We start from the raw sequence: 27,147 nt of genomic DNA, 5'->3' as shown, positions 1-27,147 counted from the left end.
ATGGATGTACAAAAAATGTTTTCAACAAAATAAATTGGTTCGCACTATTTCCACCATCTTATTGACAACCGACACCCCATTTCACATTAAGTTGATTATATCATCCCTCAAAAGTCCCACTCTTGACTTCATATTATTTCTTGCCTTTTTTACTTTTTTTCTCTTGTTTCAATTTTACTAGAAATGAATTACTTGTACTCTTCTCAAACAACATTTATTAAGGTTGAATATGGGGCCTACTCTTGATTTAAGATTATTGCTTTCTTTCTTTTCTTCTTTTTTGATTTTTTTTCCTTTTATTTCTAAAAACAAAATTTGTGTACCTCTTTTATTATAAAATAAAAAATAAAAAATGTTTGTATGACATCCGGATTTTTGGCTTGGCGGGTCCCGAATGTTTAATAGTCCACGCCACGTCATTCAACTTGTCATCAGACCGCACCAATTGCACCACCACGAAGCCTTTCCACCTTCTCTCATTTCCATCATTACTGAGCCACCTAAGCCTCATTTACAATGCTATTGCCTCACGGCAACGCCAACTCGACATCGCGTCATCACCCGATCGCCACGATCGTGCCACGCTAGTTTGCCAAATAAGCACCGCCACCTGGCCAGCCCCTACAGGGTACGCCGTCGCCCCCAGGCCGAGCCACCGCCGAGCCAACGACCAAGGACACCTCAGTCCACAAAAGGGACAAGCTGTCCGTTCCTTCTGAAGACAGCAGAGCTGCAATTGCCTTCACCAGCGACGCCCATCTGCACAAGGAGAACTCAGCTCCAACCGCACCGCCTGAAGACCCAAAAGAAGCCGCTGCACTCCTTCCTCCTTTATTCCTTCGGCAGATTACCTCTCCTCACCCCGTTCCTCCCTTTTCACTCCATTTCCATCAGTGTTACCTACAGAACCTAGTGAACGAGCCACTGTTCACCTCAGCTCAAGGTTGCCGGCAATTTTCCTCTCAAGTCAGCGGTTGCATCGCTGTCGCCAGCCAAGCCGTCGTTCTGCACAGATGCAACTGCCGTCCTCTAGGACTTAAGGCAAGTGGATATCCCCTGATTTATCCTATATCGACCGATTGTCGTGTGGCGAGAAGAGTTCCCTTATAAATCTTTTGAACCTCTGATTCTGGAGACATTAGCAGCTAGTCGCAAGTTTCAGACAAAGTTATATAGTTAGAATGTTTAAAACTTTAGTGGTTGGGTTTATATATGTGTCATGGGAAGGTTACATGTTGAATCTTCATACATACCTGGACTGAAGGTACCGAAAGTTGAGCCAAACTAGGAAAAGATTGTCCAAGTCAGGTTCGGTTTTAGCCTGATCCTAGTTTTTGTTAATTTTGTACTGATTTGTGTGTTGTGAATTTCATGGGGCATTCTTCACGAAAGTTGTCCCTTATTAGCTGCTCTACAACATAATTCAATTTCAGATTTTTTGGACTTCGTGTGCCAAAAATATATCTGAAATATTATTGAATAAGCAAACTGTTTTTACCGTTACTGCACCGGTCCCTCTACGTTTACTAATTTCCACAGAATTTTTGGTCAAGAAATTTAACAAGCGTTCATGAAAGTTGTAGAATACATCCTAAACTACCACATATACAATTTCAAGAATTTTTCGAAGTTGTTATCTTGGTGAAACACTGTCCTTTCTAATTATGTAGTCCACCGGAATACCCTATGATTTCAGTTGGTTTTCAAAAAATCATGCAGGGTTGTGTGAACCAAATTTGACTTCGATTCCTTCACTGAAAGTGTTCGTCTGGATTTTATCTATCCTATATTAAAGTTTTCGTAATTTTTGAAACCCGCATACTTAGACAATCACTATAGTTTCTAGAGGTGTACAAGATGCCCTTCTAAGGTTAGTTTAGGAACTTCGATAGGGATTCCTTCTCATAGTTAATCTAATATAGACACAGGTGAATATATAATAGTCTAGGGGATAAGAAAAAATGGCTGAGGATTCATTATATTCACACTTGAGTTCCTTGATAGTAGTAACGCCAATGTTCTTTTAAATTGAATTATGGAATCACTGCATCATGGTATGAATGTGTAATTGGGAATGCCATCAGTCATGGGGACAACGATGCCCTGGGTTATAGTAGGGATGCCCGGAGGGATAACTGAGTTTCTACAAATGCTTGAGGGGTTTAACATGATTCCTCCAGATGTCCTCGCGATGCTAGATGGGTGCGAGATGCCCGAGGGGTAATGGGATTCCTTGAACGATGATGGTAGCATGAATTAATATTGAATATAGTCTTAGCGAATTAAGCTACAGATTTCCTGTGGGGAAAGCTACTGCCTTTATTGATCTATCATGTTAATTTAACAAGGTTTTCAGGTAAGTTGATGTGAAAATGGTTTACTATACTGTATATTGAGGCTTTCCTTGGCAATTCAGTGATTGATTTATGTAGTAGAGACCCAGGGAGTTTCTACTTATTAGGTTTAGGCTCATTGGTTGTTGACTTTTATCTTTTTAGATCAATAGAAATGTTGGCTCCACATTGCCTCCCATATGATTCATTATGGAGTTCCAATGACTTTATTTGGCATGAAAACAAGTTCATAAACCTTAATTTCTCGAATCCAGTTTTTACTCGGATCATGTCCTGTTTGACAGTGGACATAAGGGCTTTGATGGAAGCTGTATTCCTTGGGTTCGTTGGGTTGTACGCTCGCATCGATGGGCGCATAGTGGGTTCCCTTCAGCTATACAATGACGACGATGGACTAAGGAATGGAGGCAGGCGGACGGAAGGATTTTTGGGGCGTGGATGAATTTTGATGGAGTCGGAGACAAGGGTTAGGTGACTGTGTATAGTAGGTTGGGATGGGATGATCGATGCGTAGCCGGGTATCGTCAGTAACACTGACCCTTTTGATTGCCCTAGTATACCAAACCCGTCACTTGATATATATATATGAAATGAAATTGCCCGATTGTAGAACTCTGAGTGTATTTCTAGGTTACTTTAGTCAATTAAGCTTCTGCATGCTTAAGAAAGTGCGAAATGGATAAGATAACTATGCCGGTAGTTTTACGTTAGTTGTGACATGCTGGGGTGTCGCAATTTGGTAGATAACTATCTAATTATTTGACCAAAAAAAGGTAATTGTTGCATTAATGAGTTGTATATTTCTTTTCTTAGTAGGATTTAGTATACATTTCGTTTAATTATAACTTTAGTATGTATCATTATGTTGTAATTTGTGTATTTTAACTATTCAATTTGCATTTTATTAAGTGAATATAATAGTCAAATTTTTAATTATTTATTACGTGATGCGTTAAATATTTTGAGTGATGTCGATCCATTCTTTTGTTTATAGAAACGTACTTCAAAAGAACAGTTAATTAAATGAGATCCGGTCTTTCTTCTTGAACATTAAATAGAAATACTATGTTGATCACGGTAAATACCTTCATTATTGCAACCAAGAAGAAAATATTTATCTCTCTTTGACCTTTGCATATAGACAACATATTCTTGAGCAAGAAACATTACTTGAAGGACGGCAAAAGATTGCTTCAAGTGCCACAAGTTGGCACAAATGGACACTTAAGTGTCAAAATTTATGAAAGTGACACTTAAGTGTCAAAATCGAAAAGAAATGGATTATTTAAGTGCCATTTTGGCCAAAACGCTAACGTGTCAATTTTTCGGCGAAGTGAGTGCAAAACTACGTCGTTTTGCATGTTCACGTGGTCAAACAATGCAAAAATGACGTTGTTTTGGTGCTAACGTGGTAAAAAATTTAATATAAAATTTAATAAAATTAAATTTATTTAAAACATTTAAAAATAAAAATACAAAATATTAAAAATATTTAAAAATTAAAAAAAAAAAAGGGTGAGGCGGCTGAGGGCTAAGTAGTACTTAAGTGATCTATTTTTCTTTGATTTTGACACTTAAGTGTCATTTTCATAAGTTTTGATACTTAAGTGGCCCTTTGTGCCAACTTATGGCACTCCATAAGTCCGTGCATCCTTGAAGGACTGTCTTGTGTTAGAAAATTACCTATTAAAGTTTCAAATGAACTTGTTGACATGATTAATTGTTGTTCTCTATTTATATTTTCATCATCAACAAATACATTTAAGCAAAAAATAAAATTGTCTTCCATAATAACTGTGTTACAAAAAACGATATAATAAAAAATGAGTAAATTGTGTATTTTGCATACATTAACCATAATATTGAAGTAAAAAAATTCACAATCATCAGGATAATATAGGAAAATAAAGTAAACAATTTGCATATGAAATTACCATTTCTTTAATATGATATATGATAAATGCTTGCTCATATTACAACAACGAAGAATAAATTTAGAAGAAGAAAAACATGAATGTAATTGGTGTGAGAGCAATGACTAGGTAAAAAAAAAAAATGGTGTTTGAAAGGGATGTGGGTAGTTCTGTCTTTTAGTAAAATTGAAACAAAATAAAACAAAAAGAAAGGGCAAAAAATAATCTTAAGTCAAGAGTGAGATCAACAAGAAATAATATAATCAATTTAACGTGAAAATGAGTATTAGGAATCGAAAAGCGAGTGAAGATAACGCAAGCCAATAAAAGAGTGTGGAAGAAGTAACTAAGCGAAAAAAAATTTATTTGAAAGGGATTTTGAAAGGGATGTTGATAGTTTTGTCTTTTAGTAATTTTTTTTTTTTGGTAAGAGTCTTTTAGTAAAATAGAAAAAAAAAACAAAAAAAATGTAAAAAAAAAAAAATCTTAAGTCAGGAGTGAGATCTATAATATATATATAGAGTAAACTGGGAAAATGTCACAAATAGTTCCCATACTATTACTTAATGTGCAATTTGGTCCATGAACTTACGATTGGCTCAATTTAGTCCCTGAACTATTGATAAATGTCCGATTTGGTCCCTGAACTTTCGATCTGCTCAATTTAGTCCATAAACTATTAATAAATGTCCGATTTAGTCCCTTTTTCTTTTTTCTTCTCCTCTCTTCCTTCCACCGGCTTCAGCGGAGGGAAACTAGCGTTTGGCGAGGGTCGCCCTCGTCGGCGTCGGGCAAGGGGCTCCTCGCGGATCGGTGAGGGAGCCCTCGCCCGATGCCAGGGTGCTCCTCGCCTGACACCGACGAGGGGCTCCCTTGCCAGTTTGCGAGGGAGAAGGTGCTATCGACGTTGCCCGATGCCTGCACCAAGCCATGCCATCCCCGCCACCCCCCGATGCCGTCGTTGAAACCAAGCCCTTGTCCAGCCACCTTGTCAACCAGCCACTAGCCCAGCAGCCCTGAAATCCCTTGGCCTGACGCCGGTTGCTGCTGCCGCTCGGTCCCTCGACGACCAGCCAAGCTGCTGCCCGAACGCGCTGTTGCTGTTACCTTCCTCGAAACCCTATACACTAGGGGGGTGATGCAGCCGGGTTGGGTGAGGGGCTCCCTTGCAAATCTGGCGAGACGAGGATGGCCCTCGCCGACGTCGGCGAGGGCCGCCCTCGACCTTCCCTCCGCCAGAGCTGCGGAGGGGAAGAGAGGAAGCAAAAAAAAAAAAAAAGAGAGAAAAACAAAACGAAATGATTAAATCGGACATTTATCAATAGTTCATGGACTAAATTGAGCTGATCGAAAGTTCATGGACCAAATCAGACATTTATCAATAGTTCATGGACTAAATTGAGCCGATCGAAAGTTTAGGAACCAAATTGCACATTAAGTAATAGTATGGGAACTATTTGTGACATTTTCCCTAATAAATTTAATGCGAAAATGGGTGTCAAGATTCGAAAATCGAAAAGCGAGTGAAAATAACGCTAGTCAATAAACGGAGCTTTACATCCCGTCACTTCATGCGTCCATTTTACGACTCGTTATAGCATGTGCCTGCCGTGAAGAGGACGTCGTCGTGCCACATTAATCTAAGCGTGCTTTGCGTCCGATCAGTCCGCAGTCCACCCATATCACATCGCAAAGAAGCCTTCCCCAGAAACGAAACGCAGCTGATCCCACAATCCACTAGTCTATTTCCGTATTCTGTTGGCTCAACCACTCTTGGCGGCACCGGTTATTAACTAAACATTTGTCGAGTAATTAACTGCCCAAGTTGAGCTCCTGACGATATGCAATCGATTCACGCCCGCTTCGAAGCACGCGTGACAATATAGCACGGACCCGCGTTCCCCCACGACGTCCTACCGCGCGCACTTCATTGACCTAAATCTGGTCGTGACAACTACGTTAGTATTTGAAAATCGTGTCTGTCCAATGATTCCCGTGATCGCTTCTTTCCAACCAATGGAGTCCATTCGATCGCCTATAGCCTAAATAAAAAGCCATGTTGAGCTTTTGCAAGCATGCTTCCTCTGTCAAGAATGATCTCATTTCCATAAGCCACCTCTCAAGACCCTTGCTATGTACACATGCACGTCGGTATCCCGTAGCAGTGAGGTCAGTTTGGGCCGGTCGAGCTTAGCTCGGCTTCGCAATGCGAAGGGTAGATGTCGTCTGTATTGTTTAATTTGAAATGAACTCAGCAGACTTTTGTTTGGCTATACTGTCAAGCTCCCACCCTTTGGGAGGTCCATATCACAAAGCAGGTGAAAAAAGCAAGACGCAGAGCAGAGTCCCGTGCGTGATGAAGAAGAACACCCCCCCCTCCAACTCCCCCGCATTTGCGCTGGAATATTCTCTTTTTGACCGAAGAAGATGTTTGCGCCTATCAAAATCTCCCAAGTAAAAAGGCAGAAAAAGTTTTCAAAAGAGAAACTTTACAATAATAATGTCCCTAGTCCGTCTAAATCGATCATCACGTGTGTAAGAGTTCTCTTCCGTGTAAGTAAAACCATATACTCGTTGCTCGATCAAACTGAGCATAGACGTCATAGTCTCTCGGTACGTCGAGCATCCCGTTCAAATTGGTGCGCCACACAAGTCCATCAAGAAGGGTGACGGATCGAAATTTCTCCTGGAAAATGCGCACGGAGAAAACCGTCGGTTTCCAACGAAGTAAAAAAGAAGACCCCCGATGGCAGTAGCTGTCGCCCCGCGTGCTCGATGATATATGCCTCAGGCGAGGAAATTGTGTACTTTGACTTTTGCTTAGGATATTGCCAAAAATTTCCGGACCACATATTCAAAGTTTCGGGGGCCGTCCACCAACCAACTGCCACTATACTTTCGACTTATAAAACTAGGGTTTTATATAGATGCCAGTGCTTATCTGATACGACAGGCTACATTACAGATTCCCCCAAACTTCACCATCTTCTTTTCCACGATGAACGTGTTCCTACCTACTTCTTTCTATCAACGAGGGCGCCCAGGTCCGGCATCTTCCTTTCTTTCCCGTTTATAGTATATCGACTCCTTATTCGTAAGGAATCCATGGACGTCTGGTTAACTGAGTCACTTGCTACAATCCATGGATGCAACTTTTGAGCACCGAAGATAACAAGACATAGGCATTGTCGCTTGATTCTCGTACGTAGACAACGATAAATGGGTTGTGAAACAGTTGGCTGGAGGAGAATTTCTTGAGGTTCGAACGCGGGCCATTGCTCAATCCCAATCGAATTTCTTAAAATGACCGCTACATAGGCAGGCAATAGCCATTGGTTGTTGCCTAAACTGTTTGGTTAGCACACGTATAGAAGGAAGTCAATCAACTTGATAAAATTTCGGCGTAGTAGTTAGAGCATACTAGTATTAGCACATACGTATGGGTATATTCTAGAGAGTATTTTATAAGAACATAAATCTTTACTCAATTGAATCAGAACCAAATATTTCACAAAAGGTCGTAATGAAATGTCCTAGAAAATTACGTTGAACTAATAAAAAATATCTCAATTTTCCATTTCGAATGGATGGAAAGATTTTTAGTCAAACAAATTAAAGCTTCGTAAAGTATAGTCACAAAAGGAATCTGATGGACTTCATTGATAACGAAAATGCCCTCTAATTCTTCCAAATTAAAAGTCGAATCTATATTCTTGGTTTTCTATATTTCGTGCTTGGATCAGCACGTCCATGCCAGAAAGTGCAGGTCGCTGGGGAAGCCATTGCTAAGTACCAACTATTTTCCAAAAAAGAAAAGAAAAAAAGAACCAACTTCAATTTGTCATTCAGCGATGAGGACAAAAACAATAGCTTTTTGACATCAAATCGGTGATAAAAAAAAAAGGGGCACCGTCCTTTGAGCAAAGGCAAGCTTTTCGTTGCCTCCCTTTTCTATAGCACGTGTCCCAAGATCATCCACGATCCCCCAATCACTTTTCCCATCTCAGAAAAATGATAGATTTTTGCCAACAAGAAAAAAAAAGGAGAGATTTTCGAGACTATTTTATAGTCCCTTCGGACTTCGCGATGCTATTTTATAGATAGCAACTAATTATTAATTAGGTGTTTTCAATAATATAATTCAAAACCAACCTTAGTCCACTTTTTGCACGCGTGGAATATAAAAACGAAACGAAAGAAAATTATTTGCTTGACCCACGAACACACGAAGAGAAGAGAGACCTAAATGAAGCTTCCGAGCATCAGTTTCAAGAGGTGCTTGGTAGCTTGTTTACAGTTTACAGTTTACAGTTTACAGTTAAATTGACGTTTTGGGCCAGAAATATAACATAGTATATGTAGGTGAAATAATTGGGATGAAAATAAAGAACATTTTCTCGTTCAAGCGCGTGGGTCCTGCGAAAGGAACATCTAAGAGATCACCTCACGCCACGCTTGGTTGGCTCTTTAGACCCGAAAAAATTGAAGGGTTGCTATCCCGTGTGCTGCACTTCGCCTATCGGCTCAATTCTTCTTTTAGAAGATTGACATTTACAATCAACTGTTGTGGTTCTAAGATATGGAAATATTTTTTTTTTCATCTTTTTTTTTTTTGGGTTCCTTAGGCGTGTTCAAGGTGGCTTAAAAATGAAAGCAAAAGTCAAAAAAGTCGAATTGCAAAAAGTCAAAGCTTAAATGGTGACAAATCGCTTCAAATATATACCACAAGTCACGCCGATAAAAAAAAATAATAATAATCCTCACGTTAAAGAGAATTTATCGATACGTATAAGTTTCTTTTCTAAATCTAAATTCATGTCTCATGACCTATATTTTTTAGAATAATTGAATACCTACCGGGTATGTTGAGTTATCAACTAGGAGCATACCTATTGTGTTTTTTTCCCCCTTCACGTTCTATAAAAATAAACACGACATGGAGCGAAACAATTGGGTGAGGAAAAAAAAAGTAAGTTAGTATGATCTTTTAAGCCACGCGCAGTCAATTGAATCGAATCGAAACTAAAGAGGCCGAAATTTAAAAAGCAACCTTCAAAAAGTGCAGCAAAAATAAGGCTAGCTTATAAAGTTGGCTAGTCTTTTGTCTCTTTAATTACTTAGAAAACCGAGGCACCGAATCTCGATGGGATCGGCATGTTCTCTCGGACAAAGGGAATCCACCTATGAAGTGCCGACACATTTTGGAAGCTTTTGTATCGCGACGGACATTTCAATATATATCTAATACTCTCTCACACTTTTCGATACTCAGTGAATACGTATTGGAAAATTCAATATTTGGTCAACTCTCTCGACACTTAAGTCCAAAATTCTAATATGTGAGTTCAGAATTTTAGCACGTAATTCCGACATGCACGAGTCATAAAAATTTTCAACAAATGATAAGTTAAAATGTAAATATGTAAAAAAATAATAAAAATAATGAAGAGGGAAAAAACCTCATCTTATCTTTTCTTTCAATTTTCACTTCTCATGATATACAATTCACCTACCAAATTCGTTTTTTCTCTTCCGACATGCTTTGACATTCGAGTTTAGAATATGAATTACTTTTTTTCCTTTAAGTTTTATGGATTATTGGAATAGAGTTGAATCTGTTAAATTGAAACAACGAATGATATTAACAAATGATAGATTAATGTTTTTAATGTAAATTCATTCTAGATTCCTTTTTATTATTTATTTATTTGTGAATTTGAATGAAATCAATTTGATTAAAATAATCATGAAAAATGATAATTTATTATGTACATATAAAAATATATATTTAATATATAACATATTTCAATGTGTTGGAATTCTCTATTTTTTTTTTTAGAAATGACGCGTTGGTGTGTCGTGTCGTATCGCGTGTCGACGCTGGTGCTATTTAAGGATCCATAAGAAGAGAGACCCTTTATGGTCAATGTAATAACTAAGACTTAGGCTTCATTTTGTTTATGTAAAATGTTACACTCTCGAAAAATGATAAAATTTCTTAGTATATAGCTGAAATCTAAAAATATTTTTCACATTTAGAAAGAAAAATCAAGAATTTCCTAGATACACGTATATTAGTTGGGTGCTAATGTACGAATAGATAGTCGAAGAAGAAGGCATGAACATTGAGATCTCGGGTCCAATCTCTACGGACCTTGACCCAAGTGCTGGGGAACCAAGCATGGGCACCCGGATCTTGGTCTAGGACACTAAGGACCTAAGGATGAGAGTAAAGGTTCTCAAGCTCAAGTGCAAACAATTGGTCATATATTTGAAAAATGATTTCTATTTTTTCAAAAAGAAAATTATTATTTTTTGAATTTTAGGAAAGTATTTTTTGTCGACTTATTTTTCTAAGCAATCCAAACATTGGAATGAGGAAAATATTTTTCCAGGAAGCAAATGTAAATATTAAATTGGCTAAAGGTTAGAGAAATCAATAAGACAAAGAAGGGTAAAGAAGCACCTTTACAAATTCCACATGTTGCTCTATTTGACGTAAGAGGGTACGCCCCAATGCCTTTGACCTCAAAGTCTAGCCAATCCAAGAAGAAAGATGAGGATATGCCCTCAATAAAAGCATATTCCTCCGGCAAATTTGGAAGGTGATGTTGTCAATGTCGTTCATCAAGAAATAAAACCATCTTTTTCTCTATCTTTTCTCTATTTTCTTGGCCAAAGCACAATAATGTTCCATATTTCACTCTTTCTTGCAGCAGCAGCCAACATCTAAACTTCGATATTTCCCTTGAATCATCATCATCATCATCATCATCATCATCATCATCATTATTATTTTTTTTGGAGGAGGAAGGGGGTTGTTATATCTCTCCAATAATGAAGAATGTTTCTTCAGTTACAAGACCTTGTCCTAAATACTAAATAGTAATGTTGGGATGAATTTCTTGTTTATCATTGCTTACAAATTTCAACCTTTTTCTTTAAATGAAAAATGCTCGAAACTTTTACAAAATACAAATGGTGACGCGTGGATTCGCATAGAGGATTTTTATAGTTTTTGGCAATGTAAATTATATTGAATTTTTATGGGGAAGATGAACAAAAACTTTTTTGCTTTAGATAACTTTTAAACAGAGGAGTAATAATAGTCAGAATCCTTTGTTATTTTGTATATCATGTTAAATCACGAAATGGGACCCGTTTCGTAGCTTAACTCAGTTAATATTAATTTAACTCGATCTAAATTGCCTTCCGGTGAAAAAAAAATCTAAAGGGTTTTAAATAACTGGCCGATGAATATAATTATAAGTGCCTAGATATTGTGCCATAGAAACAAAACTTCAGGGGAAAATAAACTCCAATTTGAGTAAGCGAGCCCTCTTGGTCCCGGGGGTGACCGTGGCCAAAAAAATAAAAAAAAATAACACAAGTTCCGGGGACCAGATTTTACTTCCCTTAATTTTCGAATCAAAAGTCAATTTTGATTTCGTAACATGATCGGAAAAAACCCGAATATTCCGAATTATAGTAGAGACAGCGAAGCGATTGCTCCTTTTTCTATAAATGCAGAGAACTCACTCGTGCAGCGGAGTCAGTCTGTACTGCTCTCTCTCCTCGCATCTTCTCGTGATCCTGTGCGCTTTCTCGTGCAGTGATCACAGTCCCTGCTCTCGCTTTTCGTCATTCTCCGCCATCTTCGCTCGTACCCACTTCACGAGATTCGCTCCTTTCGCGATTCTTTTACCCCGTGACCTGTTAAATCTTACCCAAGTTGCAATTTTTTTGCTTACCCGGCTCTGTTTCCCCTGTCGCTCTGCCGCGTACAGAGGAATTTGAGAGCGTCTAGTGAAAGCAGAGGAGGTGAGTAGAAGTTGAGGGGAGAGAGAGAGAGAGAGAGAGAGAGAGAGAGGGAAGAATGGCGGCTAGGAATCTGGAGAAGCTGACTTCGATCGATGCTCAATTGAGGCTGTTGGCACCAGCGAAGGTGTCCGAGGACGACAAGCTCGTGGAGTACGATGCGCTGCTGCTGGATAGGTTCCTCGATATCCTTCAGGATTTGCACGGCGAAAGCATCAGAGAAACGGTAAGTAGTCTTAGTGATCACGGATCGATACAGCTTTCTGGGTCGTTGTTGTGATGCTAATAGTGCAAGCAGCTGTTGGGTATGTTGAAAATGGATGCAAGTGTTTGTGAAGTTTTGAAATTTATTTTTGTTTCTGTTTATCGAAGCCTGTAGAAGGTTGTATTCAACCCGATGTGATCCATATTGAACTGAAGTTTCAAGTTTATCTATCCCAAAGAGAAAAAAGTTTCCAGATTTAGATAGTATTGTGATATGTGATCCTGGAACAGAGGCGCCCACGTATGTATTAGTACTTTTCAAGGCCAGCTTTAATGAGCAGTGGTCAAATCATCGTTTTTGAAGGCTACCAAGTGATGTAAGCTGGTGCTGGTTCCGCTCACAGGTCTGGTTGGTCTTTAAACTCGTTGTCATGTGTAGATGAATATAAGCTTGTGTTTGGACTTTGGTTCAGTGATTTGGAGTGATGACCTTTTGCAATATTCGGGTGATTGCTTTTGCCTTCTACTTAGCAAACTGGGATGATCATGAGAATGCTAACTGTTTATGGACTGATTTGGATTTTAGGTTCAAGAATGTTATGAGCTTTCGGCTGAGTATGAGGGAAAGCAGGAACCTCAGAAGTTAGAGGAGCTCGGGAAAATGCTGACCGGCTTGGATCCGGGTGACTCTATTGTTATCACAAAATCGTTTGCTCACATGCTCAATCTGGCTAATCTGGCTGAGGAAGTTCAAATTGCGCACCGAAGGCGAATTAAGTTGAAGAAGGGGGATTTTGCTGATGAGGCATCGGCCACAACTGAGTCAGATATTGAAGAGACCTTTAAGAGACTTGTGGGCCAACTGAAGAAGTCTCCTGAGGAAGTTTTTAGTGCATTGAAGAACCAAACAGTTGATCTTGTCTTAACGGCCCATCCTACTCAATCTGTCCGGAGATCATTGCTTCAAAAGCATGCAAGGTACTTTCTGGGCTCCCCAAGTGTTTTGGTTGCTTATGACTTAGCCATTAGTTGACAAACTATCTGTTGATCAAATGCGTGATGATCTCCTTCGATATATTTGCAGGATCCGCAACTGTTTAACGCAGTTAAATGCCAAAGATATTACTCCTGATGATAAGCAGGAACTTGATGAGGCTCTCCAGAGGGAGGTATGCAAATGATAGTTAAAGCATAGTTAACACAAGGCTTATGGGCTTATCCTATGAGCTGTGAATTTTCACCTGAAATTGAGTTCAGTGAGATGCATGATGAGAATTGCCTCCACTTTCGGTTTGTTTATTATATGCTCAGGTGATTTAGGGGAAGGCAAGGCAACTATTCTAACGACTGTTAAACTGTTTGTATAGAGATCCATGCATATCATCCTACCTATGGGCTGTGGTGTATGTCCAGTTCTGATGAGATTGATATGCTTAGTTGTTATGTGAATGCGGTTTTGACATGGTTCTAACTTCACTGCTAATTGGATATTGTGCAGTAACAACTAATAAGTAACGAGGGCATCTTGCTGTGGCTTTGCTACTTCATATTTTCAGTTTTACTATTTACATATGTTTATCATAATTCATAAACAAGTGGTGCTAGTTCTAGATCTTGCTCCATCTTTTCATTTATAGGTATTTGCATTTTCATCTGTAGTTTCTTTTGATCACTGTCCAACTCTGCAACATGTGGAGACATTTGCAATATGTGTCAAAACAACTATATTGATATTGGGGCAATTGATGGTACTTACTTTTCATGCATTTGTACCTTATCTTTCATAGTGCACTTCTATTTCGATTGTGATTTGATGCTTTTGAGTATATCTGTGGATTAATGGTGATTCATCTTTCTTGTCTAGATTCAAGCTGCATTTCGCACTGATGAAATTCGGAGAACTCCCCCAACTCCACAAGATGAGATGAGGGCAGGAGTAAGCTATTTCCACGAAACAATATGGAAAGGCGTTCCAAAATTTTTGCGACGAGTTGATACAGCGTTGAAGAACATTGGGATAAATGAACGTGTTCCCTACAATGCTCCTCTTATTCAGTTCTCTTCTTGGATGGGAGGGGATCGTGATGGTTCGTAATCTTCATACGAATGACCTGGCAGTCCTTTGCCATTTGTGCTTGTCGTTTTTATTATTGTAATGACAGCTATTATTGCACTTAATCTTAGACATCAAGATAGATACGCGAGACTAAAGGGAGGACGACACAATTGGGGAAGTATTTAGATTTTAGATACAATGCAATCTCTCTGACGTACGTACCCTAATGGGTCCTTAAGCTAGGGAAATCAATTCATTTACTTGTTATTAATGCTCGTAAAAAACCCAAGAAAAAGAAGAAAAGGCAGTGATGATTTTTCTTTTGGTTTTGCCAACTTTTCCTGTCTCTTCTACGCCAATTCCTCACCTCATGCCTGTATCAAGGGGCAGAGTGAACCGTGTACAAGTTTTATTGGCTTGCTCAGTCGTTCATATGTGCCTTTTTTGCAGGAAATCCTAGGGTAACTCCTGAAGTTACTAGGGATGTATGCTTACTTGCTAGAATGATGGCTGCTAATTTATACTTTTCTCAGATAGAGGATCTGATGTTTGAGGTATTGAATTTTCTTTACTCATTTAATGATTGGTTCATGGCATTCAGATTTTGACAATCCATCATGTTCCTATTGCATTCGGATTCTCCTGGCAGTTGTCCATGTGGCGTTGCAGTGATGAGCTCAGGGAACGTGCAAGCATGCTTCACAGCTCAACAAAAAGAGATGCAAAACATTTCATAGGTACATGGTCCTCTGTCGAGACATCAGTTAAATATGTTAGTTTAAGTATGATATATTTAGCACTTTCATAGGAAATCACCGCCTAAATGCTAATGTCAATTGCATTGTTGTCTACAATGTCTCGTACAGAGTTTTGGAAACAAGTACCTCCAAATGAACCTTATCGTGTTATTCTTGGAGATGTGAGAGACAAGTTGTATAACACTCGTGAACGCTCTCGGCAATTGTTAGCCAATGGGTTATCCGACATTCCTGAGGACACGACATTTACCAATGTCGAAGAGGTCTCTCTTCCTTCACGCAATTCTTGGTTTTTCATTTGAAATTTGATTTATGACTGAAGATTTTAATGGTTAATCTAGGTCTTTTTGGTACGTTTTATGCCATGCCTAATCTGGGCATGTAGACTTCAAACAGTTTCTTCTTGTAATTCGGTTTGATGCTATAGCATTGTCAACTATGGTATACAGAACAGAATAGTCTGTTTTCTACTTTTACTACTTGTGACATCAACCACATTTATCTGGTGTCACAAAGTAGCAATATATTATTTCTTTGTAAAAACTAAGAGTTTGTGATACACTCTTGTAGTTTCTGGAGCCTCTTGAGCTCTGCTACCGCTCGCTCAGCTCATGTGGTGATCGGTCAATAGCAGATGGAAGCCTTCTTGATTTCCTAAGGCAAGTTTCTACCTTTGGGCTTTCCCTTGTAAGACTCGACATTCGGCAAGAATCGGACAGGCACACTGATGTCATTGATGCTATCACGAAGCACCTGGGTATTGGATCGTATCGTGAATGGTCTGAAGAGCGCAGGCAGGAATGGCTCTTATCTGAACTTAGAGGCAAACGCCCTCTCTTCGGGCCTGATCTTCCCAAAACAGAGGAAATCTCTGATGTCCTGGACACATTCCATGTCATTGCTGAACTTCCTTCAGACAACTTTGGTGCCTACATAATTTCAATGGCAACATCCCCGTCTGATGTGCTTTCTGTTGAGCTTCTACAACGTGAATGCCATGTGAAGAGTCCATTGAGGGTTGTACCATTGTTTGAGAAGCTTGCTGATCTCGAGGCAGCCCCTGCTGCTCTAGCTCGTCTTTTCTCGATTGACTGGTATAGAAACAGGATTGATGGAAAGCAAGAAGTCATGATTGGCTATTCTGATTCTGGAAAGGATGCCGGTCGTTTCTCTGCTGCTTGGCAGTTATACAAAGCTCAAGAAGAGCTTATAAAGGTGGCCAAGCAATTTGGGGTTAAGCTCACAATGTTCCATGGCCGAGGAGGAACTGTTGGAAGAGGAGGTGGGCCCACCCATCTAGCTATATTGTCACAGCCACCTGAAACGATTCATGGGTCACTTCGTGTGACTGTTCAAGGTGAAGTTATTGAACAGTCATTTGGAGAGGAGCATTTGTGCTTTAGGACACTCCAGCGTTTTACAGCTGCCACGCTTGAGCATGGTATGCATCCTCCGGTCTCACCAAAACCAGAATGGCGTGTACTCATGGATGAGATGGCAATTATTGCAACAAAGGAATACCGTTCGATAGTGTTTCAAGAGCCGCGTTTTGTTGAGTACTTCCGCCAAGTAAGTGCTTTCTCAAAATTCTCTCTCTGGTTCCTTCCCCCCTTCCTCCTCCTCTTAATCCGGGATAAGTCATGCCTATGATCCTGCAAATCTGGGATAGGAAAATTTGAAAATTTGTTGGTGAAATATGCCCATCTAATTTGCTGCATTTAGTTGATTTAGATTCTCAGGTGCTAAGTAACTAGGAAGCCCTATCTTGTAAAAAGCGGAAAATATGCAGACTAACCTCTATTAATTGGCATGGACTTTTCTCTATGTCAAGTATGGTAAAAGATTGCAAAATGATCATCTTCACAGAGAAGAAATTTGAAATAAGGATCATAGTCTCCAACATTTTTTTTTTTTGGGTTGGTTCTCCAACATTTTCTTAGAACTAAATAATTGTACTTGCATCAGTAAGCTTATCCATTATCATTTTTCTTCTTTAAAATGTTCTCTCGTGTTGAAATGACTTCCCAAGTAGAAGTGCTCATGTTCTGGCGCTTGAAGACTCCAGAAACTATTATTGCTAAGAATGGTGGTTCTTTTGATGTTGCAGGCCACCCCAGAGTTGGAGTATGGTCGTATGAACATTGGAAGTCGTCCATCGAAGAGGAAGCCGAGTGGAGGCATTGAGTCACTTCGCGCAATCCCATGGATCTTCGCATGGACTCAGACAAGGTTTCATCTTCCGGTGTGGCTTGGCTTTGGTGCAGCATTTAAGTGCATCATTGAAAAGGACATAAAGAATCTCCACATGCTTCAGGAGATGTACAAGCAGTGGCCATTTTTCAGAGTCACCATTGACTTGGTTGAAATGGTGTTCGCAAAGGGAGATCCTGGGATTGCTGCTTTATATGACAAGCTTCTGGTGCCTGGAGAACTGCAGCCATTTGGAGAGCGCTTGAGGGCAAATTATTTGGAGACTAAGGGCCTTCTTCTCCAGGTAATATACCACTGAATCTTGAAAGTGAACCTCTTGGACCTCCTAAGTATGGCAAAGTCATTGTTTGTAGCCGGGTTTACTAGGGCTTCCGTTGATATTCACGTAGGTAGGCACCATGACTTTGGTTTTTAGCTGAGTTGAGATAACCCAAAATGACCTGGATGGAACTAAATTTACCTCAATGCTTGGCATTTTCCATTCATATACAATAGTTCAAAATTCTGAAATAGCTGTACTGGAATAGATCAGGTTTTCTATTTGGTTCAGTTATTTATAGTTCCATATACACAATGGATCAGGTCAGGACAAAACTTTTCGTATTCAGGTCTGTTGGTATCTACCAACTGCCTGCCATAGTGGCCTGGTTTTTCTCTCGTAAAAATACAAACAGAGGACTTTAGCTCTTAAGACTAGAAAGTCGTAACTTACTTTTCTCGGTGACAGATTGCTGGACACAAGGATCTACTTGAAGGAGACCCGTATTTGAAGCAGAGGCTTCGTCTCCGTGATGCATACATCACGACTCTCAATGTCTGCCAAGCATACACCCTGAAACGGATTCGTGACCCTGATTACCATGTGAAGCTTGGCCCACACTTGTCGAAAGAGTACATGGAATCGAGCAGCAAGCCTGCTGCAGAGCTCGTGAAGCTTAATCCCACCAGCGAGTATGCCCCAGGTCTTGAAGACACCCTTATCTTGACGATGAAGGGGATTGCCGCTGGCATGCAGAACACTGGTTGAGGCTTATGCTCTATATAGTTTTTTTTTTGGTAAAGGTAAGATCTTATGCTCTATATAGTTTGGTTTGTAAGAAATGCATGTTATTTCAGAGATCACTGGTACGAAGTAGTGGTCAATAAGTGAGCCTTGTTTGCGACGGAACTGGCTTTGTAAGCAGCATAAGAAGTTTCTAACTCTTTCTGCTTACATTGTGATGTATCTTTTAACCTTGATCTTTAAAAACTCTTGGTATAATCTATGTATTTAAAGCTGAGTTTTAGCAGAATACATATTATCACCTGCATAGACCTGCATTGCGGTACAGTGGTGTGAGGAGGGATTGGGTTAAGGGCGAGACACACAGTAAACTTGGTAATAACCAATAAAAATGTAAATGAGAAAAACAATGCAAAGCCGGCTGCCCCATTAGGTTTAATTTTGGAGAAATGGCTTTGCATTTCTCCGAATATCTTTGAATGAAGGGGAATTTGGTGAAAACAATAATGTTAGGATATTTATTTTGATGTATATTTTATAAAGCAATTTTTAGGTGAAAAGAAAAAGGAAAAATGGAAAAGAGGAAAGAAGAGGAGAAAGACAGAGGGGGTGCATGGGCAGAGGCTTGGATTGTTGAGCTTTGCTGTTGTCGACCATAGGTGACCATTGACGGCTACTAGAGGCAATCGTCGGTTGAGGTCACGCGAACCTCGGTGAGGCAAGAGGCTTCACCGGCACGACCAATCCCGTCGATTCTAGGGCTCTGATTGGGAGATTTGCAATGTCAAAGCTTTGCTGGCAACCAATCTCGCAGACCATCCGAGCCTTTTGACCATTTGCAACCCAAGCGATAATCGCTGAGGATGTGCGATGCCAAGGACGCCCAACACTGAGGTCATACGACCGCAGTCAAAGGGTCAGATCTGGGTCACTCAACCCTTGACCTTGACCTTGACCTTGACCTCGACCTCAACCTACAGTAGCTCTGGCAATGACAACGACTTTGGTGAGCGGTTGATGACACACGTGACCCTCAATCTCAACCTCAACAGCGACTACCTTGACCTAGACCTCACCTCAATGATGAACCAACAAGCCCAAGGAAGAAGATGAATAGTAAATTTTTGAAGGCAAAAGCGGAGAACACAATTATCAATAAGGGCAATATTGAAAAGAAAAAAAATCATTAAAACCTCACAATTACGGTTCGAAAATGTTGAAGCAAGTCCTTTCCCAATACCGGCATTTAGCCAATGGGATCACAAAAACATTTGTCAAAAACTTTATATTTTTTTCAAGGGGCTTAAGAAAGCTGAACCAAATGATATATGGCGTAGTTAATTATATTCAAGCAGCTCATTGCCAAGTTTTGAGATTTGGCCAGGGAAAATAAGAATATGCTTCTTGGTGAAGAAATGAGTACAGGAAATGAGTACAGTGACAAGAAATTGCACCACATTCGCAAAAACTGAAGCATTCGTGTCTTCATGTTGGAGACCACAGGCTAATTCCAACAAAGTTCGTTAGCATGAGGGGCAATCAAGTTGTTTGCACAATCGGTTCATCAACAAAAAATAGTTGTTCGCGCAATCAGATAAATGACAATTTTTTTTTTTACATTTATGGATCACAACTGCTACACGCAAGAGAATGACGACATGCCGTCTGGCGAGATAAAAAGTGTGATCCACCAGCCTGCTCCCTGCAGCTCGGTTCACTCTCCTTGGGCAGGGTCTCGATCAAAATCATACCATAAGAATTACTGCAGTCAAACCGAGATCTCCCAACCAGGTTCTGTCACTGGGAACTGCAGAGAAAAGGCTTATGGATATATAACTATGAGGACAATCTCCATGTTAGTTCAGTCATGCAAGAGAAGCTTCAATATTTCCTTGTTTTTTCGCATAAAAGTATTGGCATTCAACACTTTACAGACCATTGTTGACACATAAATTTTGGTTTTGCGTTTAGTCATTTACTGCATAAAAATTAGGGATTGCCCCCCACCCAAAAAAAAACAAAAAAAAACATAATATAATATCAACTTCTAACTTTGAAATGACAAAAGTTCAAAGCTCTCATAATGACACATGAACCATTTCTTCGATGAAAACGTAACATACCCCCCCAAAGCAGCTCTGGATTTGTAACATCTACTTAAGAAGAGGATCCATCTGGGAATTTGGTATTTTCCGTGAGAGTGCTGACTGACTCTTCAACAGCTTGAACAAATGTAGCAATTTTATAGGTAAAAAATCCGACTAACATTGGTATCAATTCCAAGTGCATTGTTCCGTATTCTGGAACAAGGATCCTGCATTCAGAACAATCAGGTTAAACACAATAGAGGAATATAATACAATTTAATGCTTTGCCAGGCAAATTAAAAGACCACAATGGTGTTAGTGTTACTTAAGATACACCGGTAGGTTGAATGCTACCAAAGTGAAATCTGGTAAAACCACAAAGATGAGTTTTCTGAGAAACTCAAAGCACTAACTTGTCAAATGGAATACATTTCAGAGAAGGAGCATTCCAGTGGCAACAAGCCAGCTTGTCCTAGAGAGAGTAAGCCATACAAAGAGTAAGCCAACAAAGTTACTTACGCATTCCACCGATTGTAGATCATGACTAAAACAACAGGAACTAGAAGCCTCGGCTGTCCAACTGCACCTCTGCAAGTAAAGTCTCCAATGATAAGAAAATGCATTTACATTCACAAAATTAATCAGCACAGCAATGAAATAGTTCATAAGGAGACTTGAATTCAGAAAGGAAAAAACATTAAAAAAACTAGTTTCAACAATGCAAATTTCATTGGTGTATATGGGGAAGGAAATACTTTTTAAACCCGTATAGTTTGCCATGTTAAAACAATTACTTCTGGAAGCTAAGTCATTAACTAGGAATTGTCCTCAATGTTTCAGTGATGTTTGAACTCCACTATAATTTTTATGGGGCCTAGTGTGGCACAACTAAATCAGTCAAAACTGGTCAAATACGCAAGAGCGCCCCATGTCTTAAGCAGTCTGATCATGTGACTTACATTAACAGCTGCAAAATATCCCTTCAATTGAAATCACAAAGCTAATTGTACAGTGTCGCCATCGACTTGATTGGCAATACAAACATGAAGACTAATAATGTCATTGGGAAAGATAAACCCCAAGAAGAAAACACATAATCACATCAACACCAATTTCGATGAAATATATATGCATAGAGCAATCAGTCATCATGATCATAGTTCCAATTTGTTAGCTTGAAAAATGACAATCTGCACAAGCAGCTCATGACATGGTAAGTAGAAACACATCCAATCCAAGCAGTATCTGTTGTACATGACTACATCTGATGGTATCACTTAAACCACTATTAAAATGTTTTTTCCATTAATATTCACACATGGTCCTCCTACATATGATCCTGACCAAACTACTCCAGCGGCTAGCTGCTCTGCCAATGACCATTATAAATAGTGGGAACAGATGCACTGCATCTTAATGGTATTCACCATCAAGTATAACTCAATACACAGTCAAACAGAAGATCAGGTACATACTTCATCAGCCCCCTAGCACCATCTGCCATGGAATCCACAGTGCTCCCAAGCATCCTTATGTAAACCAAGGAACCAAGAAAGCCGACACCAAAGCTGAACCATAAGGTGAATGTAAGCACAGAGATTTGCTTAAGAAGGTTTTTAAGCAATTCAGTATTATCATTATGTGCAGCTCACATCACTGAAGAAAAAAACCACGTATCGCCCATATTGCAAGATTAATAAAACGTGCAGAAATTCCAGAAATAGACGCACCATATAGTAACTCTTTAAATGCTCAACTACGATTTACAAGCCTCTTCCTTAGAGCTTTCGGAGAAGTTAAATACTGCTCATCATCTCTGCTACCAAGTATTATCGTTATTGCATGCAGCTAGTCATTGACTATAACAGGCAAGCAGACAGTCCATAGAACTAAAGGCAATAAATAACTATTACTAAAATCGCGAGCTTATTTTCTTAACCATTTGCAGAATCTTATAAACTCACTACGGGTGAAAAGTCCCAACAAGTTTCCAATGTGCGCATTCCTCTATATAAGAACTTGGTTGAAGATGTCTCAATAGGTTATAACTTGTATGGAGTTCTACAGTAACACAGAATCTGTTGACAGCAGAATGTTTGGAATTGGAACCGCACAATAGCAACAAATAAAAATACATGGAACTAATTGATGAAGCATATGAGGATAAATTTAAATGCAGAAGAATATATGGATGCAAGTAGGTATTCCAAAAAGAATTTTGAAACATAAGCTAACAGATAAGCCAAAAAGACAACAAACTAAAGTCAGCATGGATACTTAGAAGATCCACCCACCTAGCAGCAATTTCGGGAGAATAAGAAACATAAGCTGAGACAAGACCGACACCACCTATACCAAGAGTGAAGACTTGCAATCTTTTCTTTAACTGTAAAATGAAAATACATAACGAACAAGCGTGAGATAGTAATATAACCATGAGAGTACTACAATAGCTAAGGCCAAGATAAGAAATTTAGTAGCCACTAATACACCTTATAGTATTGCTCCCTTGACTGAGCAGCTAATACATCTGGGTCACCTCGAGGTCGCCTCAACTCGCGGAACATGACATCCTACAAAAAGCTATATTAGAAACCCAACTCTAACAATATGTACAAAATTCTGAATGGGAAGTGAGAATGAGAAGAAAACAAGTTACATTTAATCAAACTTAAGTTTGAAAGTCAAGCTTTGACATGAAGAAAATGAGACTGAACAAAGTCTTAACGGATCAGGCAGGACTACATCAAATGAAATCCTCAAGCCAAAAGATTGAATTTTCACAATAAAGATTACTTACACTCCCCCCAGTAGCAGCTTTACTTGCTCTATCCCACTTCTCTTGCTCACGACGTGTTGGCGCCAATCTCCATTTGGGTGAAGCGCTGGATTTGTCCTGGTTTATATTATCCTCGATCAGAACATGAAAGAGTTATATATAAAATTAAAATATATTACATAAAAGTGCCGCTACTATCTTACTTCCACGGGACCCACAACTGGCTGTTTTGACACTGTATTTATTGGTCTTGTGAGCTCTTCGCTCAAATCAACTTCTAGACTGCAACAAGCCATTAACTTTCCATAAATAAAAAATTTTCATCACACCTTTCGTATAAAAAATAAGTGCACTGAGGAAGAATTTAAAGTAAAAGTTGCAAGGAAGGAGAAAGAACCAACCTGTCAAGGGTCATTACTCTGTTCAAGCTCAAAAAGCCAGAAGGCTCTTCCTGTAAATGCCCATAAAGAAATGACGTCAGAGCCATAACATGCAACAAATCCACAAAAAAAGTCCACAAAATAAACCTTCTATCTGCAGATTCTATCAGTATACCAAGGCGTTTGGCCACTGAAAACATATCTGGTTGAAATACTTGCAGGTCTTCATCAGCTAGGACAATTACTTTCATAGGTCGAATCTAAGTAGTCTTTCCAAATCATTTAGTGATAAGTAACTAAGGCCAGAAATCAGCACATTCACCATTAATCCAACCTTTTCTATCAATTCTTCTTGTCCAGATTTTCCCATTCTTTTCATTTTCTATTTAGATACTGTGGTGATTTTCTTTTTAATTTCCTTCAATTCAAGAACTGTTCTCTCCAGCCATCACGTAATGCCCTCAAAAACAAAAACCATCAATAATTTATGCTTCATTTTGCTAAACTGAATCCTTGGACAGCCTGAATTTTCTTTGCCATGCTTGGTTCCTCTTTTTTCCCCCTCCGAACATGACAACTTAGTTGTGTTAACCTAAACCACCTCATGAATTTGCATCAACTCATATTCAGCAGTTCTCTCCAAGGCATATACCAATCTATAACGGAGAGAACATGCCGGCAGAATTGCAATGCACACCATGCACACTGAACAATGCCCGACTCTATCCAGTCAACCACACCACCAAACCAAATATTTCAGGTGTGTAAACTGAATTTCCACTAAAAGGAAAAGAAAATGGAGCGGCACTCTGGCAAGGCAAGGCCACCTTTGATCAACACAAGATCAAATTTTTCCAACGAATTGATTTTCTAACAATAAACAATCAACCAGAAACTAACCATCCGCATCCAAACTTCGAGAAAAAGAAAAAGAAAAAGCACAAATTGAGCTTGACGCGCTTACCTTAACCGGCGACGATTCGATAGAAGAGCCATCCTCCTCCTGGATCATCTTCTTGAACTGGCCCACGAAGTCCCTGTTCCAGATGAACTCGTCGGAGGTAAGAGGATCCTCCTTCTCGCCACCCCAGTACTTCCGGAGCTTCGTCGTCGTCGGGGGCCCTCCGTAATCGCCGGGAGCGACCCCGGTGGACCACTTCATCGGCTTCTTCCTGGGGAGTATGACCTTCGTCGGCCGGGAGTTCGGCGCGGGAGGCGTCTGCGAGTCCGGGGAGGCGGGCGTCGCGGCGGCCGTCACCGAGACGTAGCTGAGGATCGCCATCGCCGGTTCGAGAAGCGACGGCAAGCGATTGAGGGACTCCCGACCCAATTCCTTCCGGCCGCCGTCACCAGCGAATTCCCCGGCTACGGCGTCGCGCGTCGATGAACGAAGAACTCGGAAGGGAAGAGAGGGAAAGGGGGAGAGAAAGAGCGAGAAAGTGTGGGAAAATATCAGAGAAAGAGAAGAGATGGTGGAGGAGTTTGTGTCCGTTAACGTTCCACATCCGTTCCCCACTCTCGCCCGCAGGAAATGGCCATCCTTTATGACGTCATCCGACCACATGACGTCACTTCCCATCCCGATGACGGCGCGGCGCTTGGGCAGGGCGGAACGTCGCCAATGGCGTCCGCGCGACGCCGCCGTTCCCGACGGTTCGACGGTTTACTTGGCGCGCCGTTCGCCCGATTTCCCAACTTCCAAGTTCTTGTTCCCGCTGCGACATTCGTTCGTCGGATTCTTCAGAGATGAGTCCCGAGCGTAGGAAGCCGCCTCCCCATTCGCCGTCGGGCTCGGATCTCTCCCCTCGCTACTCGTCGGCGTCCTATAGTCCCAGACGCAACCGCCACCGCCACCGCAGACTGTCGTCTCCAGAATCGGCTCGCGACGGCGGCGTCGACAGCGACTACCTCGGTTCGTCTCGGTCCCCGTACGATTCCGGCGAGGACGAGTTCGAGTACGAGGACGACAATCCCGCTTCCGAAGATGTCGGGACGCGCCGCGGTTCGGGTTCGGGATCCGTCCCCATGCAGTTCCCCGAACCCAAGGCCTCCTCGAATTTGACGAAACTTCCAGGACCAACGCCTTACGTGCACGTGGCGCCGATGCCCGTGTTCCGCGGCGCGGCGCGCCCGAGGAATGCCCCGTCGCGCACCTGAGCCGGTTCGCCAAGGTCTGCCGGGCGAACAACGCGGACTCCCCGGACGCCATGATGAGGATCTTCCCCGTGACGCTGGAGCGGGAGGCGGCCCTGTGGTACGACCTCAACATCGAGCCGTACCTGCCGTCGCTCGGGTGGGACGACGTGCGGGCCTCCTTCGCGCAGGCCTACCAGAAAGCCGAGCTCCAGGACCAACTCCGGTCCCAGCTGGCGACGCTGAACCAGGGGCGGGGCGAGTGCGTGCGGTCCTACTTCCTGAGGCTGCAGCTGATCCTCCAGAGGTGGCCCGACCACGGGCTCCCCGAGGGGCTGGTCAGGGGGATCTTCCTGGACGGGCTGAGTGGGGAGCTCCAGGAGTGGGTCCTCCCGCAGAGGCCCGAGTCGCTGGACGACGCGCTGAGGCTCGCGATCGGGTACGAGCAAGTGAAGGGCGTGAAGGGCCCGGGCCCAGGGCCGGGCGGCGAGTGCGGGTTCTGCGGGGGCCCGCACGAGGAGCAGGAGGGCGGGTGCGAGGTCAGGGAGAGGATGAGAGCGCTGTGGCTGGAGAGCAAGGAGAAGGCGATGGGAGTCGGGCTGGTGAAGGAGCGCCAGAGCGAGAGCGAGAGCGGTGCCGGCGATCGAAGCGAGGCAGCCGGGGGGTCGGCCTCGTTCGGAGCAATCAGCCTGAGGAGGAGCCGGTGCCAATGCTGGAAGCATCAGTGCTCCAGGAAGAGGCTGGAGAGGAGCAAGAGCCTTGCGACTTAGGAGTCTTTAATGTGGAAATGAGTGAATTCTGTACTTTTCTTTCTTTTTCCTTCTTTTCTTATTTTTTGGAGGTTGCATTTAAATGGAATTTTAATTATGATCAACATGTTATTTATAATGACGTTCCATTGTTTATTCTACTCTTTTATTCAAACTTACAATTATACTTGATGTTCAATATCTTATTAAGATCCATTTATTTTACGAAAAATGGACTATTTGGGAAAACATTTTTTTCAAAATAAACGATTGTATTACTTAAGATAATTAGTTAATAGAATAAATCTTCACTATTGCCATTAATATATATCTAAATATTTTTTGTAAATGATAAATTTTGTTGTTGTTGTAAATGATTGTTGAATTGTTTCAAAAATTAATCAATAGAAAATATTTTTATTATTGATAATGACTGACTATTTTCGTGATTGATAAATATATTTGCATATCTTCATTTTTGTAGGCGATTAAAATGATCATTCTGTTAAAGTATTTTCTAAATGTTAAGCTTTTCGGGCAACCAACGCAGCCGAAGCCTAAGTATAATTGGTTGTTTTTCTAACTTAATGATACCCCTATGGACTCCAAGAACGACACCGGCTTTGGCATCTACACGTGGAAGGTTCCTACTGGGCATCCAGTCATCTTCTGTCCTAAAAGCAGCAGCCGTCCTCCCGACCG

At 40.9% G+C, this 27,147-nt stretch overlaps 2 protein-coding genes across 4 annotated transcripts; one reads left to right on the top strand and one right to left on the bottom strand.

The window, feature by feature from the left end:
• Positions 1–11,804: 11,804 nt before the first annotated feature.
• Positions 11,805–18,608, top strand: LOC104441293 (phosphoenolpyruvate carboxylase 2). Of its 2 annotated transcripts, XM_018875810.2 has the most exons (11): positions 11,805–12,311; positions 12,876–13,267; positions 13,374–13,458; positions 14,154–14,376; positions 14,796–14,899; positions 14,995–15,082; positions 15,212–15,366; positions 15,674–16,672; positions 17,211–17,597; positions 18,042–18,355; positions 18,396–18,608. In XM_018875810.2, exons 1-10 carry the CDS (start codon positions 12,144–12,146, stop codon positions 18,339–18,341), a joined length of 2,901 nt encoding a protein of 966 aa, XP_018731355.1. In that variant the 5' UTR covers positions 11,805–12,143; the 3' UTR covers positions 18,342–18,355; positions 18,396–18,608. The 2 variants fall into 2 exon arrangements, with proteins under 2 accessions (XP_018731355.1, XP_010052683.1); XM_010054381.3 differs by having other exon boundaries at positions 18,042–18,608.
• Positions 18,609–19,750: 1,142 nt separating this feature from the next.
• Positions 19,751–25,062, bottom strand: LOC104441281 (protein CONSERVED ONLY IN THE GREEN LINEAGE 160, chloroplastic). Of its 2 annotated transcripts, none has more exons than XM_010054367.3 (10): positions 24,528–25,062; positions 23,585–23,634; positions 23,387–23,465; positions 23,205–23,300; positions 22,897–22,977; positions 22,699–22,790; positions 21,880–21,972; positions 20,924–20,992; positions 20,441–20,631; positions 19,751–20,138 (listed from the first exon to the last, which is right to left on the bottom strand). In XM_010054367.3, exons 1-9 carry the CDS (start codon positions 24,843–24,845, stop codon positions 20,475–20,477), a joined length of 1,035 nt encoding a protein of 344 aa, XP_010052669.2. In that variant the 5' UTR covers positions 24,846–25,062; the 3' UTR covers positions 19,751–20,138; positions 20,441–20,474. The 2 variants fall into 2 exon arrangements, with proteins under 2 accessions (XP_010052669.2, XP_010052661.2); XM_010054359.3 differs by having other exon boundaries at positions 19,751–20,124; positions 24,528–25,061.
• Positions 25,063–27,147: the final 2,085 nt, after the last annotated feature.

The sequence above is a fragment of the Eucalyptus grandis genome, chromosome 1 (genome assembly GCF_016545825.1).
Source record: "Eucalyptus grandis isolate ANBG69807.140 chromosome 1, ASM1654582v1, whole genome shotgun sequence".
Taxonomy (NCBI): Eukaryota; Viridiplantae; Streptophyta; class Magnoliopsida; order Myrtales; family Myrtaceae; genus Eucalyptus; species Eucalyptus grandis.
The sequence above is the reverse complement of the archived record's forward strand: the minus strand, read 5'-3'. Positions and strand labels throughout refer to the sequence as shown.